Source organism: Bos javanicus, chromosome 1, assembly GCF_032452875.1.
Source record: "Bos javanicus breed banteng chromosome 1, ARS-OSU_banteng_1.0, whole genome shotgun sequence".
Taxonomy (NCBI): Eukaryota; Metazoa; Chordata; class Mammalia; order Artiodactyla; family Bovidae; genus Bos; species Bos javanicus.
In genome coordinates this window covers 108,834,626-108,851,303 of record NC_083868.1, presented here as the reverse complement: position 1 = coordinate 108,851,303, position 16,678 = coordinate 108,834,626, and the positions used below count along the sequence as shown (strand labels likewise).

Sequence of the window (16,678 nt, the reverse complement as noted above, 5' to 3'; positions counted from 1 at the left end):
GAAAGTGTTCTCCCTGTCCTACTCCTCCGCCATCTTCATGTCTCTGCTTTTTAATATGCTATCTAGGTTGGTCATAACTTTCCTTCTAAGGAGTAAGCGTCTTTTAATTTCATGGCTGCAGTCGCCATCTGCAGTGGTTTTGGAGCCCCCCAAAATAAAGTCAGCCACTGTTTCCACTGTTTCCCCATCTATTTGCCATGAATTGATGGGACCGGATGCCGTGATCTTAGTTTTCTGAATGTTGAGCTTTAAGCCAACTTTTTCTCTCTCCTCTTTCACTTTCATCAAGAGGCTTTTTAGTTCCTCTTCACTTTCTGCCAAAAGGATGGTGTCATCTGCATATCTGAGGTTATTGATGTTTCTCCTGGCAATCTTGATTCCAGCTTGTACTTCCTCCAGCCCAGCGTTTCTCATGATGTACTCTGCATAGAAGTTAAATAAGCAGGGTGACAATATACAGCCTTGACATACTCCTTTTCCTGTTTGGAACCAGTGTGTTGTTCCATGTCCAGTTCTGATTGTTGCTTCCTGACCTGCATTAGGAGTTGATCCTTTCCTGTCATGCAGAACTTTTCTTTGCTTGCTGATATCCCAGGAGTTTAATCAACTAAGTGCTGATCACCCAGATTCCATTTTACATCTTCTACTTCCCCTTATCTAGAAGTGGCTGCAGTGCATTTTGGATGTGCAGTCCTGTAGGGAGAGATTTATATTGTCTTGATTGCATAAAATGCAGAATTCCCCGTCACCACTGGAGTAAAATAAAGTTGTTGTTGCTGTTTAAAAGTTATTGTTTCAGGGTAGAAGGAATTGGCAACCTTTTGTACACTACCTTGAACATATTGGCACCTCCACATACAGCTTAAAAATCCTCAAAAATCCTTGCTAGCTATGAATCTACAGTAAGAAGGAACAGGGGGAAATCAAAGTAAAATTTAGGGTGAAAACTATTTCCTATTAAAGCAGCTGTTGGGAACTGTCTTTCTGATTTTATCAGCCCCAGTGTATGTTTTAAGACCTGTGCCTTTTAGTAAAAATATCTGTCCATTTATATTTAATTAATTTGAATGTATTTTTTCTGAGTTTTTTTTTTTTTTTTTTTTATGAGTATGCTTTTCCTGTTCTCCCTTGCAATCTCTTCTTTGGTTATAGGAGTTGACAATTGAGACATTCACTTTTTTGCCCTTTCAGGCTATCTCCTATGCTGTTTTGTGTTCATTGAGATTTCTTAGAGGAGAGATGTCCATTCAGCCCTTTCTAATTGTCCACTGTTATCTCATAAAAAGTGCACTGAATTGAGCTTTTATGTTTTCAGGCTAATTGGAAGATCTGCCGATGGTGTTCATCAGGGGTGATTCCTAATGAAAAAATACGAAATATCGGGATCTCAGCTCACATTGATTCTGGGAAAACTACATTAACAGAACGAGTGCTTTACTACACTGGCAGAATCGCAAAAATGCATGAGGTATGGGGTTCATGGTTGACTTCAGATTAGTTTGACCTTGGTTTTGATTGTTTTGTAAGGATTTAATAAACTTCACAATCCTGAAAGATTAAAAGGATCGTAACCCTGGAAATTTAATCAGTCACAAAGCGGATAGCTCAGGTTGGCTTGAAATGTTGTTCTGAGGAGTTTCTCTAGAAACCATCACTCTGGGTATCCTGAGTAGATTGTTTTTTTAAGAATGTTAAGTAAATCTGGGAAAACCATAATTGAAAAAGACGTGTACCCTAGAGTTCATCACAGTGCTGTTTACAACAGCTAGGACTTGGAAGCAACCTTGATATGTCGATCAGCAGATGAGGGGGGAGAGAGAGAGAGAGACACACACACACACACACACACACATGAATATTACCCAGGCATAAAAAAGAATGTTTTAGTGAGATGGAATCTGTTACACAGAGTGAAGTAAGTCAGAAAGAGAAAAGCAAATATTGTATATTAACGTATATATATGGAATCTAGAAAAATGGTTTTGATGAACCTATTTGCAGGGAAGGAATGGAAACGCAGACGTAGAGAATGGATTTGTGGACACAGTGGGGGACGAAGAGAATGGGATGAATGGAGAAAGTAGCATAGACGTATATGCCCTGCCAGGTGCAAAATACATAGCTGGTGAAAAGTTACCGTGTAACCAGGGACCCCAGCCTGGTGATCTGTGACCTCAAGGGGTGCAATGAGAAAGGGGAGGAAGGCTTAAGAGGGAGTGGGTGTATGTACAGTTATGACTGATTCATGTTGATCTATGACAAACCAGTGCAACATTGTAGAGCAATTTTCCTCCAATTAAAAAAAAACCAGAATGTTAAGTCAATACGATATACCCCTAAGCAGCCGTAAAAATAATGTTTACATATGTTTTGGAGAGATGTTTATAATGTTAAGTGGGGAAAGGGTTTAAACTGATGATGTATTAGCCTACTAGTTAAAAATTACAGTTATCAGGAAAAAGTTATTTTAGAAAATCTTGGCACTCTCCTGAAGGCATAACATATCCAGTAACTCAACTTTCCACTTAAAAGTGTTACTTCAGATGAAGACCATCTTGTTAAATCACAGACTTTAGAAGCTGAATCCTTCCCACCCAGCCCTCAAAGTCCACAAGTAGCATAGAAGGGATATACCTGTTCCCTGCACACCTGCTCACAGACTGACACAAGGCAGGTAGAAGAAACGCGGCAGAGGGAGCCAGGGTGGCTTTTGAGACCAGGTGACGCTCAGTGGTAGCAGCTGCTGACAACAGCAGTGAAAAAAAGGGTTACTGTTAATAGAGGCCAAGTACTGTTATCAGTTTTCAATTGAAATTTCCTGAGATGTGGTTTGACAGTTAAGTTTCTCTGTGTTCTGGTTCCTTCTGTAAAGATGTCTTCCCTTCTTGGAAGGCAGGGACAGAGAAATCTGAATTGCTTTGCTTGTGTTTAGGTGAAAGGTAAAGATGGAGTTGGTGCTGTCATGGATTCCATGGAACTAGAGAGACAAAGAGGAATCACTATTCAGTCAGCGGCCACATATACCATGTGGAAAGATGTCAATATCAACATCATAGATACTCCTGGTGAGTTGAGTTCTTGAGCCTTTTGGGCAGCAACACAGTTCTTTCCTCTCCTATGACCTAGCTCATTTTTTAATAACAAATAAAACTCCTAAAGTGTGACTGTGAATTCCCTATTAGAGAAATTTGAATGGGACCTAAAATACTTCATCTTTAAGTGGTTTCTTTGAAAAATAGTGCAAATAAATAGTGACTAGCAAGATTCCTCCCTTTACACGTTGCTGCTGATCCCAGAGGTGCCCGTGCCCTAGTAGCTTTGGAGTTTGATTTTGTTGGGCCCCTGGACCTTGTGGTTGGTGAATGATGTTGGTGGTTTAAAGAGTCCACATTCTAATTAGAAGACTTCCATAATGATCAGAGGTAGACTTTTACTTGTGCACGTTGTAAAAATTCAGACTGCTTTTTAAGACCCTCACACACTTGTCTGTCTGCTCAGGGCACGTGGACTTCACCATCGAAGTTGAGAGAGCCCTGAGAGTGCTGGATGGCGCGGTCCTGGTTCTCTGTGCCGTCGGAGGGGTGCAGTGCCAGACCATGACTGTTAACCGCCAGATGAGGCGCTACAATGTTCCGTTTCTCACTTTCATTAACAAACTGGACCGGGTGGGCTCCAACCCAGCCAGGGCCCTGCAGCAAATGAGGTACCGCACCTTAGAACAGAGCGGAGTTACGGTCTAGCTACCAGACCTAGCTAGGTGTACATCTAGAAACACCGTTAATTCAGTGTCATTAAGCTTTATCCTGAATTTTTTTTTCCTTTTTAAAATTCACGTATGTGAATTACTTATCTTAGTAAATGGAACCCTGATGTCCATAGTTTAGTTTGCGATATGATTTTACCAACTACTTTCTCTGTGTAATAGGAGAAATATGACTTAAATTTTTAGAGAAGTTGAAGGTGAATTCAGAACTCATCTGGTAATTTGTAGTGTTATAATTAGAGAAGTTATAATCTAGGATAGGTTGTAAAAGTACTTCATGTTTATTTAAACAAGCATAAAGGATTGCCTTCAGTTTTAACCTTTATTTGAGGAATTTTAATTTAATGCCTTAAATTGTCAATAGTATGCTTATTCGTTTCATCAGTTAATGTATTTGTTAGGATAGCAGCAGTCCTTCCTTTCTAGACATAACCCAGTGGTCTTCACATGATTTTACATTTTTCACAGTACAATGTACTTCACACAGCCTTTGAGAAGAGTCGATTGCCCTTTTTACCTTTGGTAGATCCGTAGATGGAGCCGTAGAGTTCCTACCCAAGTCTCCTGTGACTGAGCTCTTGGATGTAGGCAGGAAAGTCTGAGTCAGTGGAGAGACTAATGCGTCTCATGACAAGAGATGCGTGTTAGGGGACTTGAAGCGACGGTATTGCTGTGTGCTCTCTGATGGAGATGACATGTTTGAGAATATGCAAGTGAACCTTTTCTTTACTGGGTGTTTGTAATACTTTCTTGGTAAAGTGAAATGTTTTCACTTTTTGTTCTAATTATATTTTACTTGTGGTTGGCAGTAAACGGGCTCTTTCCACCAAGTCTTCTTCTGAATTCCAGGCAGATTCTCTTTCAGCATTTATTTGACTATTTTGGTAGTCAAATACTGCTTTGCTCCACTCCCCTTTATCTGTTACCTCATCCTATGATTCCCATTAAATAGCTTTTGAAACTTCTGAATCTGACCTCTCTGTCTTGCTTTTTCTACCATACTTTCTCATACTTTCTGTTTCCTTCTCATTTTTCACTGGGTTATGAGAAAATTTTTGAGGTTAGTCTTCCAATTCACTTCTCTGGTATTCATCTGCTTCCCTTCTGTTATTTAGCCTGTTTTTTGTTCTTTTTAATCCCAGCAATTATGTAGTTCAGTTTCATATTAATAGAGGTGATTACTTCTTGAATCTTTACATTTTATTTTCTCTAGTAACTCTTTCCTTGAAAGTTAGTACTGTTTCTTGAACTCCCATCTCTTTCAAGCTGTTTGTTTCCTTCAAGTATTTGGTAGTTCTTAGTTATCTGGTCAGAGTTACAGACTAAACAGCATATGCCTACTTGAATGTGAATTCCTGCCAATGAGTGTAATTTCCGTTCTGTGGTTGTGCCTGATTGGGTGCACAGGCTGATGATGAGTGTCTAATAACCACCGTATGGATTTTCCCCCTAGGGAACTTCCTTTTCAGATAGCTGTACTTGGCTTCACTTGTATTAGCTGATCCAAGAAGGAGACGTGGACACAATTATCCCACCATCCTTTAATTTCCTGGCCAACCACTCAGTGACCTGTCTTCTCCCTTCTGTGTCTGATTCAGGGTATTCTGGGCCAACCACTCAGTGACTTGTCTTCTCCCTTCTGTGTCTGATTCAGGGTATTCCGGGGATCTAATGGGAAAAACACTTATCTTACAGTTATCTTTGTTGCCTAAATAGGGTTGTGCTTCCTGAGAACAATGAATTTGTCAGTCTGTTCCCAGCTGCTTTGTACCTTTGGCTCTGACCTGCTAATCAGTTCCAAAGATCTGCCATTGATTTCTTTTTTTAATTTATTTTGTCAGTTCAAAGAAATTTGATGAAGAGAAAAAGGGGTAAACACGTATTTTTATTTTTCAGGTCTAAACTAAGTCATAATGCAGCGTTTGTACAATTGCCCATTGGTTTAGAGAGTGATTTTAAAGGTATTATAGATCTTATTGAGGAACGAGCCATCTATTTTGATGGAGACTTTGGGTAAGTGTTAAAAATATACTATTCAAATCTTATATTTTAAAAAAGTATCAAAGAGAAGGATATGGATGAGTGCTTTAAATATAAACTTTTTTGAAATGAGACTGAAAAAATGTCATTTAAGATGATTTTCTTTTAATGCATTTAATTCTGGTTACTTCCCATTTTGCTTAGCATTCAGTCCAAGGGGGAATATGTTGCTCTTTGGATGATATATGTATATCACACTGTGATATACATGGTATGATGAAAGGCCTTCAGCTTAAACTAATGATGTAATATCTCTTTTTCTACTTTTATTCATTGATCTGTTCATTCGTTCTGTAGACTTTGTTGGAACAACTACTGTGTCATGAGTATTGTTATAAAAACTGGGAAGAAAGAAGGGATTATAAATACTTCTCTACTTACTTCATAGGATTACAAAGTTAAAAAGATTAATGTGTAAAAGAAGTTACATATTCTTTTATGTAAATAAAAGAATGGGCAATACGAAAAGCAAATTGGTAACTTTTGACATGGTATTTGGTCCATCAACCAAGTTTTGAGAGACCTTTGCATACAAATCCCAGTGGTTATCAAACTGTGGCATTCAGAAAAATCACCTGGAAAAATGCACATATCCGGATCCACTAGCAGGGATTCTAACTCAGTAGCTGTAGAGTGGAGCCTGGTATTTGCATTTCTGGAATGCTCCCAAGTGGTGCTCATGTTTCAGGTCCGAATGCCAGAGTTTGCATGGCACTAAATAGACAGTGTGGGGAGTTGTAAGTGATCCTTTGTTCTGAAGAGTCGCTCCGGAGCCTGGCAGTTTCTCCAAAGGTCCTTTCTAAGGGGTCCCTTCCTCTGTTTTGGAACTGAGATTACTAGTCTGGCAGGTGGATGAAAGCCATTGTGATCAGATAACTATAGAGTTTATCTTTATTGACCATCTTTTACGTAAGGAGAAGATCAAGCCCATTCAGTGGACAAGGCGTTTCTCTCACTTTTTGTTCCACGACTAAGTGATGACAACCGAGTTTACCTCTCACTCCTTAGAATGTAAGGGACAAGAATTTTTATCAGGTTTATTCGCTGCTATGTCCCCAGCCCTAGAACTGTCTGGTACAAAATAGGGACTCAAAAAATATTTTTAAGTAAATGATTACTTCGCTTGCCCAGAATTACCAGTGCACACGTTTCTGTCCTCTAAAGTAGAGGTTTTTAAACTTTGTTGTGCATCAGAACCACAGGTGGAACTTCTTAATGTACCTGCGCCTTTTCCCAGCCCTAGACCACTGGGTATGTATATTTTGAAAGGAAGTTTCCCAAATGAAAGACAACCAGGGACCTTGCCAGGAAGGAAGAAATTAGATTCTGAAGGCTGTGAAGAGCCATTCTTTAGGATAATAAGAATTATTTTCTGACTGTGATTTGCTTCTCCCTTCCCCACCCCCTTGTTTTTTTCAGGAGTTTTTTTTCTGAAAAGCTTGTTAATTGCTTGACATTAGACTCCATTTTTAAAGAACTACTTTTAAAGTGTTCAGACTGACGTTTGTAAATACCGAGGACGTCCATTTCTCCATTGTGTGTATTTATTTGTGACTTTTAGCTATCTGGCCCCTGGAGGAATGGAGAATGGAGGTCAAGTTTGAAGAGTCTGTCATAATTAGTAAACTTTTTTTTTTAACTACAAAATGGAGTATTCTGTATTAAAAAAAAATTGTGTAATTGGATTTGTTATTAATGACCCAGATGAATCAAATCTCTATCTTGCTTGTCAAAGACTGTGATATTCTGATTAATCTAATAGAATTTTCCAGTACAGTTGACCCTCGAATGGTGTAGAGATGAGAGGTGTCGATCCCTCATCCAGTCAAAAGTTCGAGTATAACTGTTGACTCCCTGCAAAACTTACCTACTAGTAACCTACTGTTGACTGGACACTATCAAAAATGAAAAGATAACGTGAAAAGAAATTCATATTTATTTACAGGTATAACAGTTCATGCATTGATAAGAAAGAAGCAGCAATGTATTGCTTTATGGTAGCCTAGTATAATTGGTGTAAAGTAGTAGCCTAGCCTAGTCATTATAAAATTGTTTATGGCATATGATATTATAATCATATTCCTAATACAGTATTGGAAATATTGTGACTTAAAAAAATTACCTGTGATGGTATGCAGTTTCTCTAATTCTGTGAGAGGCATACTGTATGGATGTAATTCTTTGAAAGCAAAGTTTTAAAACAGTAATTAAACTAATACATTTTTAATTTCATATTAAATATCACTTATTCCTACATAATGATACACTTCAGTACAAGTTTTGCAGACAATGTAATACACGTATTTTTGCATGTTTATTGAAAACATCTTTGTATAAGTGGACCTGCACAGTTCAAACTTGTTTTGTTCACGGGTCAGCTGTACTCATGGGCTTTGGAGTCAGTTTGGCTTTGAATTGTGTGTGGCTCATACATTTACTGGTAGTAGAACCTTGAGCAATTTGCTTTGCCTGTTTTAAATATTTTGTCCACTATTCCGCTGAATTTTACAGATACATTTTTTTCTTATTTGTGATTTTAATGCAAAAATATCAGAGCTCTTATCTCAAAAAACATTTTGGCCATTAGTTTATCTTTTTCACTGATAACTTATATGTTTAATTGAATATTCTTTTTTCAAATTAATTTTTATTGGAGTAAAGTTAGTTACAACTTAATTGAATATTCTTAAAGTACCAAAATAAAACATTTCTTCTCTTAGTCAGATTGTTCGATATGGGGAAATTCCAGCAGAATTCAGGGCGGCGGCAGCAGACCACCGGCAGGAGCTGATTGAATGTGTTGCTAATTCAGATGAGCAACTTGGAGAGATGTTTCTGGAAGAAAAAACTCCCTCAATCTCAGATTTAAAGGCAGGTGCTCTCAAAATACATCTTATATGAACAAGAAAAAGAGGGTTTTTGGGGGGTTTTGTTTTTGTTTTTTGTAGGGAAGGGACATGATGCTTTTATGTAGGGGTTTTATTAATGAAATCTGAGCAAAGTTGTTTAACATAATTGGTTCCTTCAAAAAAAGTGTGACATGGCATATTACTCTTTTTTTAAGTAGTGAGTTATATAAAATGGGAAAGGAATCAGTTTGTTCTAAGACAAAAGATACTTAAACAGCAAACCTCTTGAACCTATCTGTATCAAAGAGAAAAAAAAGATAACTATAAATGTACACTGTTGACTATTTGGAAGGCCATAGATTCCTTTACTTAATTGTTCGACTCTTTAAAATGAACTGATCACCTGCCTAAGACTGGTATTCAGTTTTTAAATAGACAGTTCTCCACTGTTGTTGCTCGGTCGCCCAGTCTTGTTGCAAAGTTGCGAAGTCCGACTCTTTGCAACCCCATGGACTGCAGCACACCAGGCCTCCCTGTCCCTCACCATCTCCCAGAGTTTGCCCAAGTTCATGTTCAGTGCATCGGTGATGCCATCCGGCCATCTCATCCTCTGACGCCCTCTTCTGCCTCAGTCTTTCCCTGCATCAGGGACTTTTCCAATGAGCTGTCTGTTTGCATCAGGTGACCAAAATACTTTAGCTTCAGTTTCAGCATCAGTCGTACCAGTGAATTTTCAGGGTTGATCTCCCTTAACATTGACTGCTGTGATCTGCTTGCTGTCCAGAGGACTTTCACTAGTCTTCTCCAGCCCCACAGTTCGAAGGCATCAATTTTTTGGCATTCTGTGCTCTTTACCATTCAGCTCTCAGAACCACTGGGAAGACCATAGACTTAACTATACGGACCTTTGTCGGCAGAGTAACGTCTCTGCTTTCAACACACTGTCTAGGTTTGTCATCGATTTCCTGCCAAGAAGCAATTGTCCTATGATTTCATGGCTGCAGTCACTGTGTGCGGTGATTTTGGAGCCCAAGAAGAGGAAAACTGGCACTACTTCCACCTTTCCCCTTCTATTTGCCATGCAGTATGGGGCCAGATGCCATTATCTTAGTTTTTTTTTTTTTTTAGTCTTAAGCCGGCTCTTTCACTGTCCTCCTTCACCCTCATCAAGAGGCTCTTTAGTTCTTCGCTTTCTGCCATTGGAGTGGTATCATCCCCATATTTGATGTTGTTGATGTTCCTCCCACCTATCTTGATTCCGGCTTGTAACTCATCCAGCCCAGCATTTCTCATGATGTGCTCAGCGTGTTGATTGGGTGACAGCCCTGTCGTACTCCTTTCTCCATCTTGAACCAGTCAGTTGTTCCATACAGGGTTCTAACTGTTGCTTCTTGACCCACCTACAGGTTTCTCAGGAGACAGGTAAGATGGTCTGGTATTCCCATCACTCTAAGAGATTTCCACAGTTTGTCATGATCCACACAGTCAAAGGTTTTAACGTAGTCGATGAAACAGAGATAGATGTTTTTCTGAAACTCCCTTGCTTTCTCTATAATCTGGGGAATGTTGGCAATTTGATCTCTAGTTCCTCTTCCTTTTCTAAACCCAGCTTGGACATCAGGAAGTTCTTCGTTCACATAATGCTGAAGCCTGGCATGCAAGATTTTAAGCATGACTTTACTAGCATGGGAGATGAGTGCAATTGTCTAATGGTTAGCACATTCTTTGATACTACCCTTTTTGGGAATTGGGATGAGGATTTTCCAGTCCTGTGGCTACTACTGGATCTTCCAGATTGGCTGTCATAAAAACCTTGACGGTGTCATCCTTTAGGGATTTGAATAGTTCTGCTGGAATTTCATCGCATGCACTAGCTTTATTAACAGCAGGGCTTAAGGCCCACTTGATTCGCACTCCAGAACGTCTGGTTCTGGGTGACTAACCACACCATTGTAATAATCTGGTTCATTAAGATCTTCTTTATATAGTTCTTCTGTGTATTCTTTTCAGCTCTCCTTGATCTTCAGCATCTACTAGGTCTCTACCATTTTTATCCTTTATTGTACCCATCTTTGGGCGGAATGCTCCCTTGATGTTTCCAGTTTTTCTGAAGAGATCTCTAGCCTTTCCCCATTTGTTGTTTCTTCTATTCTTAAGCATGGTTCATTGAAGAAGGCCTTTTTGCCTCTTCTAGCTATTTTTTGGAACTCTGCGTTTGACTGGATGTACCTTTCCCTCATTCCCTTGCTTTTCACTTTTCACTTGTTCTTCCACTATTTATAAGGCCTCCTCAGACAACCACTTTGCCTTCTTGCTTTTCTTTTTCTTTGGGATGATCTTGTTTGCCACTTCCTGTGCAGTAGGGACCTCTGTCAGTGGTTCTTTAGGCATGCTGTTAATTAGATCTAGTTGCTTGAACCTGTTTGTTACCTCTACTGTGAATTCATACAGTATTTGATTTAAGTCATACCTGGCTGGCCTGTTGTTTTTCCTGGTTTTCTTTAGTTTACGCCTGAATTTTGCTATGAGACACTGATGATCTGAGCCACAGTTAGCTCCACGTCTTGTTTTTGCTGACTGTATACAGCTTCTTCATCTTCAGTTATAAAGAATATAATCAGTTTGATTTCAGTATTGACTAATTTGGTGATGTCCATGTGTAAAGTCATCTCTCGTGTTGTTGAAAAAGGGTATTTGCTATGACTAGTGCATTCTCCTGGCAGAATTCAGTTAACCTTTGCCCTGCTTCATTTTGTTCTCCAAGGCCAAACTTGCCTGTTACTCCAGGTATATTTTGACTTCCTGCTTTTGCATTCCAATCCCCGATGGTGACTAGAACATCTGTTTTAGGTGTTAGTTCTAGAAGGTCTTCTAGGTCTTTGTAGAATTGATCAGCTTCAGCTTCTTCTGCATTGGTAGTAGGGGCATAGACTTTGATTACTGTGATGTTGAACGGCTTGCCTTGGAAACGAATTGAGATAATTCTGTCTTTTTGGGGGCTGTAGCCAAGTACTGTATTTCTACTCTTTGGTTGATTATGAAGACTACTCCGCTTCTTCTATGGGATTCTTGCCCACAGTAGTAGATATAATGGTCATCTGAATTAAATTCTCCCATTCCTGTCCATTTTAGTTCGCTGATTCCTAAGATGTCATTGTTTATTCACCATCTTCTGCTTGACCATGTCCAATTTTCCTTGATTCATGGACCTAACATTCCACGTTCCTATGCAATACTGTTCTTTGCAGCATGGGATTTTACTTTCATCACCAGACACATCCACAACTGAGTGTCATTTTTGCTTTGGCCCAGCCGCTTCATTCATTCTGAGGCTATCGGTAATTCTCCTCCACTCTCCCCAGCAGTGTCTTGGACACCTTCAGGCCTGGGGGACTCGTCTTTGGTGTCATATCTTTTTGGCCTTTTATACAGTTGATGAGATTCTCACAGCAAGTGTCCTGGGCGGATTCCCATTCCCTTCTCCAGTGGATCACGTTTTGTCAGAACTCTCTGCTATGACCCATCCATCTTGGGTGGCCCTGCACGGCGTGGCTCATAGCTTCATTGAGTTATTCAAGCCCCTTCACCACCAAGGTAGTGAGCCATGAAGGGGATACTTAAACAGCCAACCTCTTGGACATATCCTTATTAAAAAGAAAGAAGATAAACTAGAAATGTACACTGCTGACTATTTGGAAGGCCATATGGATTTCTTTACTTGATTGTTCAGCTCTTTAAAATGAAGAGAAATCACCTGCTTAAGACTGATATTCAGTTTTTAAACAGACAGTTCTCCATAACAGAGAACAAATGGCTCAATAAGATGCTCAACATCACTAGTCATTAGGGAAGCAAATCAAAACCACAGTGAGATACCACTTTATTCATTAGGATGACTGTTACTTAAAAAGCAAAGTAACAAGTGTTGGTGAGGATTTAGAGAAATTGAAATCCTTGTGCATCGCTGGTGGGAATGTAAAATGATGCTTCTTCTGTGGAAAACAGTAGTGATTTCTCAAAAAAAAATTAAACCCAGAACTACCACGTTTCATTCAGTTGCTAAGTTGTGTCCAATTCTTTGCAATCCCATGGACTGCAGCACGCCAGGCTCCTGTGTCCTCCACTGTATCCCAGAGTTTGCTCAGATTCATATCCAAGAACTACCATACGGTCCAGCAATTCCATTTCTATATATGCAAGAGAATTGAAAGCAAGGATCAGATATTTGCACACCAATGTTGACAGCAGCATGATTCACAGTAGCTCAGAGTTGGAAACAACTCAGTGCCAATCAGTGAATGAAGGACAAATAACATTGGCGTGTTCATACAATGGGGTATTACTCAGCTTTAAAAAGGAACCAGATTCTAATACATGCTACAATATGGGTGAGTCTTAAGGATATCACGTTAAGTGGAATAAGCCGGACATAAAAGGACAGGTATTGTATGACTACACTTCTGTGGGATAGCCGGAACAGTCAAGTTTCTAATAGGACAGTGGTTACCAGGGGCTGGGGGAGGGGAGAATGGGAAGTTTAATGGATCCAGAGTTTCAATTTGAGGTGATAAAAAGTTTTGGAGACAGATAGTGGTGACAGCAATGTGAATGTACTTAATGCTACTGAACTGTACACTTAATGGTTAAAACAGTCAATTTTGTGATGTTTACGTTATCATAATAAAAAAAGACTGACACTTATTTTGCCAAACCACTTCATGCACTTAGCGGAGATCAGGTAAATAAACATTGTGTGTAATAAGTGCACTCAGGGAGTTTATAGATCAGGTGCACAAGGAAAGAACCCTATTGAAACTGAGATGCTTACTAACATATCTCAGCTTGAGTTCTGTACCATTCACAAAGGCCTTATCACCTCAGCTCTCTAATGACTAAAGAACTCCTTATAGGAAAGTATAGGTCTGGGCCTTAAATAAAGTTGAGCAGTGTATCCTAAGAACCACCAAAGAGAGGTCTTGATCTATTAAAAGGAATGTGTCAGGAGTCCCCAAGACCACTCCAGATTCTGTGATTCACTGGGAGTCAGGACTCAGCACGTAGTCACACTCATGGCTCTGGTGCATTACAGTGAGAGAGTACAGAGCGGAATCAGCAAAGGGAAAAGGCGTGTGAGGTAACGTCCAGAAGAAACCAGGTGTAAGCTTCCAGGCACTCTCAAGTGGAGTCTTGCTGTGCATGCCTGTGTCCTTGAGCAGCAAGTCGTGACTGTACCTGTGAAATGTCTACCAGAGAAGGTCATTAGAGACTCAGTGCTGATTTCACTGGAGGCTGGTCACATAAGGCTTCCCTGGTAGGTTAGATGGTAAAGAATTAAACTGCAATGCAGGAGAGCTGGGATCAATCCCTGGGTTGGGAAGATCCCCCTGGAGAAGGGAATGGCTACCCACTCCAGTATTTTTGTATGGAGAATTCCATGGACAGAGGAGCCTGGCCAGCTATGATCCATGGGGTCAGAGTCAGGCATGACTGAGCGACACACTCATAGACACACCCTGCCTAGCACATACCAATTTCCAGACTTCCAGAAGGAAAGCAGGTATTTAGCATACATCCCATTGTTTTTGCAGCAGTATAGGCACAGTGAGCCAGTCTTCCCAGCTGCTGGGAATCCCTTGACACCCAGATTCCCAGACACCAGCCAGGGGCCAGCCTCGCAGAGGGCTTTCAGCGAGAGCGCTTTCAGTCCTGCTGTTCCCGCTTTCTTCCAGGCTGCAGTGTACTTTAGCTTCTGTGTTGTCGTTGGATGTATCAGGCACAGTGGGAAGGCAGCAGTTTCCAAGTGTGAATGTGATTCTTACAAAAGTAAGGGAAATTTGGGGTAAGAACATAGCTTTTGTTAGGCTGGTATAGGTTTAGCTTTAATTTCTCCTTTTTTCTATTCATCAACCACACTCATGTGTTTCTCTATTCAGTGGAAGTAAAGAAGGTGTGGTAAGATTCATTCATTCTTACTTTTGTATATAAGGGAGGGTTGGAATGTCAAAAATGTGACTTTGTGGCCTAAGGTAGCCTCAGTGGTTAGTGACCAAGCCGTTTCTGGTCCTAGAAAAAGCAAGTTTTTAAGAGAGTTTCTTTTTTCTTTTTTTTTTTAATGCTATTTTCCCAAATCTTCCCACCCTCTCCCTCTCCCACAGAGTCCATAAGACTGATCTATACATCGGTGTCTCTTTTGCTGTCTCGTACACAGGGATATTGTTTCCATCTTTCTAAATTCCATATATATGCGTTAGTATACTGTATTGGTGTTTTTCTTTCTGGCTTACTTCACTCTGTATAATAGGTTCCAGTTTCATCCATCTCATTAGAACTGATTCAAATGTATTCTTTTTAATGGCTGAGTAATACTCCATTGTGTATATGTACCACAGCTTTCTTATCCATTCATCTGCTGATGGACATCTAGGTTGCTTCCATGTCCTGGCTATTATAAACAGTGCTGCGATGAACATTGGGGTACACGTGTCTCTTTCCATTCTGGTTTCCTCAGTGTGTATGCCCAGCAGTGGGATTGCTGGATCATAAGGCAGTTCTATTTCCAGTTTTTTAAGGAATCTCCACACTGTTCTCCATAGTGGCTGTACTAGTTTGCATTCCCACCAACAGTGTAAGAGGGTTCCCTTTTCTCCACACCCTCTCCAGCATTTATTGCTTGTAGACTTATGGATTGCAGCCATTCTGACTGGCGTGAAATGGTACCTCATAGTCGTTTTGATTTGCATTTCTCTGATAATGAGTGATGTTGAGCATCTTTTCATGTGTTTGTTAGCCATCTGTATGTCTTCTTTGGAGAAATGTCTATTTAGTTCTTTGGCTCATTTTTTGATTGGGTCATTTATTTTTCTGGAGTTGAGCTGTAGGAGTTGCTTGTATATTTTTGAGATTAGTTGTTTGTCAGTTGCTTCATTTGCTATTATTTTCTCCCATTCTGAAGGCTAATTGCTTTCATAACATGCTTATTTTCTTCTTTTTATACTCCTTTTATTGTGCTCAGTTGTTATCCTAGTTTTCATTGTGATGTTTAGAAATTGTGGTTATAAATGTGTTGCTTTAAGCTTTGTGGAATATCTAGGCTTCTATTTTTCCTGAGGACTGAGAAATAACTATTCTGCTCCGTATTTCTGCTGCACCAACAACTGTGGTGGGTTGTGGCCATAGCACAGACTGCTGTTGGCCTCTTCCAGCCGCCAGAGCTAAAGCTCTACTGCCCCCTCTGAGGCCTGTAGCCAGTAGCCCCTGAGGAGCAAGGCTGGGGCACATGGATGGTGCTTGCACGAGAGGTTGGTACAAGATCAGGAGGTCGTTATTTACAGCCTGCTACTATCAGGACCCTTAATTTATGAGCAACTTGTACCGGTTTGGCTTCCCGTATGTATATCCTTTAAAAAAAGAAAACAAATTGGTTAATTGTTTTTTTAATAGATACTTTCATATGGTTTAAACATTTAAAAACTATATGAAGTTATACAGTAAGAAGTCTCTTACCTGGCTCTCATCTGCCCGGCACTCTGTGCTGTGCTTAGCTGCACAGTCGTGTCCAACTCTTTATGACCCCATGGACCCTGCCAGGCTCCTCTGTCCATGGGGATTCTCCAGGCAAGAATACTGGAGTGGATTGCCATGCCCTCCTGCAGGGAATCTTCCCAACCCAGGGATCAAACCCAGGTCTCCCATATTGCAGGCAGATTCTTTTATGTCTGAGCCACTCTGGGCCCCATTCCTAAACTGGGTTGCCAGTTAATAGTTTCTGGTGTTTCTTTCCATAGATTTTTGTTTTGTTTTGTTTGCATATATGTTGCTTTTTCCTCTATTTTACACAATTGTTAACATACCATTTACACTGTCCTGTGTGTGTGTATATAGTTTTTTCTCCAAATTGAAAGTTAGTGACATTCTAAGGGTTGAAAGCAGTTACAGTGTTGAAAGTTAAATAGCCTTTTTCTTTCTATTTTTGGTGGGAGGGGGAAGGTATTTTGACCTTAAGTTGTAGAGAACCCTATTCCAGTCT

The 16,678-nt window shown here is 40.0% G+C and overlaps 1 protein-coding gene across 1 annotated transcript in view; it reads left to right on the top strand.

Moving 5' to 3' along the window:
• GFM1 (G elongation factor mitochondrial 1) overlaps positions 1-16,678 on the top strand; it is a 55,829-nt gene that overhangs the window by 6,572 nt on the left and 32,579 nt on the right. The window contains exons 2-6 of the mRNA XM_061417458.1: positions 1,316-1,468; positions 2,933-3,065; positions 3,499-3,703; positions 5,660-5,776; positions 8,524-8,674. Coding sequence (XP_061273442.1) covers positions 1,316-1,468; positions 2,933-3,065; positions 3,499-3,703; positions 5,660-5,776; positions 8,524-8,674 — 759 coding nt within the window. The remainder of the gene's footprint in view (positions 1-1,315; positions 1,469-2,932; positions 3,066-3,498; positions 3,704-5,659; positions 5,777-8,523; positions 8,675-16,678) is intronic.